We start from the raw sequence: 4,120 nt of genomic DNA, 5'->3' as shown, positions 1-4,120 counted from the left end.
ACGTGTACGTTCCTGAAAGCAAAAATAATAAATGAAACTCAAATAAATAATATAAATGTAATTAAATTTTATTACTCTTTCATTCACATCTTCCACAATTGGAAATCCATTATGATTGCACTTCTTTAAAACATCAAAAACATATTTGGCATTCTCGCGTAAGCGAAAGCAGATCACTGGTGAGCTCATAATTTGCGCTGCTTTTAAACCCATATATTTGGGTTGTGGTTCCCATGGCAACATCGGGACATTATTGATTTTTACTTGTATATCATAAAGGCCCTATAATGATTCATATACACTAAATAAATAAGAGTCTGGCTTCAAATATAAAATTAATATGCACCCACATCATTAAAATAGTCGCCTACCCATTTAGCGCTTATGAGCGTTAAAATGAGCGGGAAAAAGAATGAAGTTTCAACTCCAGTTGTTTCCATTAAAATAACGGAAAGACTTATTGTCATACGAAGTACGCCACCCAAATTTGCTGCAGCTCCGATTAACGCATACTTTCCGGGATTTAAAAAGTGCTAAAAATATGTATTGTTGTAATTAAAAAGTAATTGATTTATTTTAGTTAATTCATTTACAGCTTGTGGGAAGAGATAGTAAAATATAGCTGCAACAAGTCTTCCCCATGCAGCACCTACAAGTGCAGTTGGTATGAATACTCCCAATGAAACATTTAAGCCGAAAGTAAAGCAAGATAGGAAATAATATATGATTGTAAAAATAGTTAATGTCAGTATTTTATGTGAGCCTGGAATATGTCAATTATCAGAAAATATATTTATAATTGATTTCATTTTGCTATTACCTGGAGGATCATGGAAAAGTGCTCTGACAGTTGCTTCCGGCGTTTGAAACCAAAGTGCAGCCACTGCATTATACTCATTGTCATCACAAAACAACTGATATAAAAGTAATATATAAACATTTTTTACGCACATTTTAAATTTTATAATTATATCTTTTTTTATACCTGCACAGGATAGTCAGTAGGATCATTTCCTAATTGTCGGCAATCGTTTATAAAATAAATCGATGTGCATGCTAATGTTACTCCCATTAATGCAACAAATGCTGCTTCTACAACTTTAGCAAACTTAAATTTAATAAAGCGACTTCGAAAACGATTGATTTTTGTATTTATTGAATTCCAAATAGCGCCCAATAGACCGCAAGATACACCCAATAATAAAAATATAGGTAATTCGAAATATTCAAAAGTCAGCGGTTGATCGAATTGACCTAAGTTAAATAATCCAGTAAAAGTGAAGTTATTTAATCCATGATAAGCCGATAAAACAATATTTAAAGTAAATGAACTAATAATCGATGCAATCAAAGTACGCCAAATCAAATTTTGATTCCAGAAACTAGCGGCTTCTTCAAGTGAAAATAACATTCCACCTATAGGAGAGCCGAAGGCAGCAGCTACACCAGCTGCGCTACCTCCTAGAACAAAATCACGTTTCTCATGGTCATTACGGAAAGCTTGATATATGCCGCTATCAATATTAAAACTTGTACTTTTTCCTTGCGATATACCAGCAGCTACAACAGCACCTGCATGTATCATTGGTCCTTCCTATAAATGAATATTAGTTAAAAAAACTTTACTTTAATTCATAATTTATACACATACCTTTCCGCCAGCTAAGCCACCGACAACAGATGTGATTACACCAATGGCTTTTACGGCTAGTGTTTTGATCCGAACAATTCTTGGTATTTTGACGCCATTTAAATATGCTTTTACCTGTGGTATACCACTACCAGCTGTTATAGGCTCTATATATGTTACCAAAGTAGCGCCCAGTGCAACAGGTATCACACTAACAGTCATCCATAAAAGGTATGGTATAACTAAATCCCCACCCATACCAGTGGAAATAGGTACATTTGCATCAACGGCTAAAAATAAAATAATTAAGAAAATTAAAGATAATTATAATTATGTTCATTAAATAAATGTCGTATAAATAAGAAATAAGTAATTGAGTTACCGATCAGTAATTATTTAGTAATTAAAAATAACAGATTGACTGCGAAAGAGTTCTTTTAGGATCCCACTGGCATATAAAAAGTTACTTGATTGCTCTTTGGTTATAACACACGAAGACAAAAATTGCATTTCCGAAAATACTTATTATTGAAAAATGACATGGTAATAGCTTGGTACGCAGTCAAAATGCGTATTGTTTTTTTTATTTATTTACATATACTCTACTTACTACATGAGTACTAGCACTTTAGAGAAAAGTATACGTGTATTCGAACTTAGAGATGAAATAGATTATCTGTTTGAAAACACATGAATTTGCTTAAAATGCAAATTTGCTTTATATTCAATTTTGCTATTCTTTTATACAAATATGTATAAAAACAACTACTGGATGTTGACTCACTTTTTCTTATTGAACTTTTATTAATCTATTTATTATTATTTATTTACTAAACATATTAACACTCAAAGCGTTACTTACATTTTTTGAGGAGTTCGTATTTTCGTGTTGATAATGCTTCAATTATAATGTCAATAACACAAGCTACTAATGCAGTTATTACACCAATTTTTATAAAAATAATCCAACGTAAAATATCTCTCTGAAGATGAAAACGTCTAGTTTGAGATTTTCTTTGAGCATTTCGGTAAAGTTTATTTTCACATACTTCATAATCTAAACTCTGTAAAAGAAAAATTTAAGCTGGTTTATGTTTCGTATATATTATTTACACTGGATATACTTCATATATGCTATTCGAATTTCTTTGGACATTCTCTATGGCTGTAGTGCGAGATCTTACATGGAAGCTTGGACTGTGGTCCTCTAAATGCATAGAATTGCTACTATCACAAGGTAAATGGCGTCGTCTAACCCCTGATGTTGATGGCTGGAAAGAAAATACATTGCTAATGAAAAGTTCTTGGTTTGGTAATAAATGCAAAGCTGTGTTACCTTTTCTTTGTCCAAATTATGATACGAATCTGATTCACTGTCACTAGTATCTATGTGTACTAAAGTGTCTACATCCTTCTTATTACTTTTAGAAAGTTTGACCTCATCTTCTGTATCTGATTCACTATTTATACACGCTAAAGTGTTGACATCTTTGTTAATTTTTCTATCTGTACATAGCAATTCTTCGTCGGTCTCAGTTTGAACTTTAATATTGTTTTTTGCTGCCTCTTGCTCTTCATCGGAACTTGTATCATCGACAAGCAATACTTCGTCCACTTTTGGTTTCATTGTTAATTTCAGTACTATGTTACTTTACTTTTAAATTAAACATAGATATTTTGCTAGTGTTTTAACTCGCATATATATATATAAACTTAACAAGAGCCTTTTCTTTGTATATTAGTAACTCACTAATTTTATTATTATATATATTTTGTATATATTGTATATATAACACAATAAGTCATAAGTTATTAAAAATTGCGAATACTGATACGTACACCCCCAAAATATGATATCAACAAATGCGAGACTGAAATTAGTCCAAGGTTGCATTTCTACAAAAAAGTCATAGTAAAAATCAAATCTTATAAAAAGACTTGCAATGTTTTTTCTATTATGTTAAAAATGTTACGTTAAAAATACTCCAAAAATAATAGTTAAATAGTTAATAGTTAGTTAATAATTAGTTAATAGTTGTACAAGTGATTTATATATATATATATGACAAAAAGGAAAAATGCTATAAATATAACAACTTTTATTTTTAAAATATATTTTATTAGGCAAATTTCTTTATTCTTTAAATATTGTTATAATGACAACTGCATACTTAGGACGTGTGCGAGTGGTTGATGCTAAACCAAATGGGAATTTTTTTGGGATTTTTGCACTGCACACATTTAGCCATTTATCAACACGTATCGACACATCACTACACTCACTACGTTTACGCGAGCCTTAAAAGTTGTTTTAAGGCTCTTAAAATCGATTTTAAGATCGCGTAAACACCCTAAATTGAATTTTGCTTAAAAGCACTTTTAGCTTACTAAATGTAGTTTAACATCACTTTTAGTAAGAAATGTCACTTTTAATCTTTGCGTAAACACCTTAAAAGCAGTTTAAGGTTTGAATTGTCAGCTGTTAACAGT

At 30.9% G+C, this 4,120-nt stretch overlaps 1 protein-coding gene across 1 annotated transcript in view; it reads right to left on the bottom strand.

Annotated features, from left to right (window-relative positions):
* Positions 1 to 3,396, bottom strand: part of LOC119674884 (H(+)/Cl(-) exchange transporter 7-like) — a 3,813-nt gene extending 417 nt beyond the window's left edge. The window contains exons 1-10 of the mRNA XM_038086039.1: positions 2,967 to 3,396; positions 2,755 to 2,901; positions 2,493 to 2,694; positions 1,652 to 1,920; positions 986 to 1,594; positions 821 to 914; positions 594 to 763; positions 351 to 533; positions 76 to 282; positions 3 to 12 (exon numbers count right to left, since the gene is read on the bottom strand). Of these exons, the coding sequence (XP_037941967.1) occupies positions 3 to 12; positions 76 to 282; positions 351 to 533; positions 594 to 763; positions 821 to 914; positions 986 to 1,594; positions 1,652 to 1,920; positions 2,493 to 2,694; positions 2,755 to 2,901; positions 2,967 to 3,257 (2,182 nt within the window). The 5' untranslated portion in view covers positions 3,258 to 3,396. The remainder of the gene's footprint in view (positions 1 to 2; positions 13 to 75; positions 283 to 350; positions 534 to 593; positions 764 to 820; positions 915 to 985; positions 1,595 to 1,651; positions 1,921 to 2,492; positions 2,695 to 2,754; positions 2,902 to 2,966) is intronic.
* Between the last annotated feature and the right edge of the window lie 724 nt (positions 3,397 to 4,120).

The sequence above is a fragment of the Teleopsis dalmanni genome, chromosome 2 (assembly GCF_002237135.1).
Source record: "Teleopsis dalmanni isolate 2A chromosome 2, ASM223713v2, whole genome shotgun sequence".
NCBI classification, from domain to species: domain Eukaryota; kingdom Metazoa; phylum Arthropoda; class Insecta; order Diptera; family Diopsidae; genus Teleopsis; species Teleopsis dalmanni.
The sequence above is the reverse complement of the archived record's forward strand: the minus strand, read 5'-3'. Positions and strand labels throughout refer to the sequence as shown.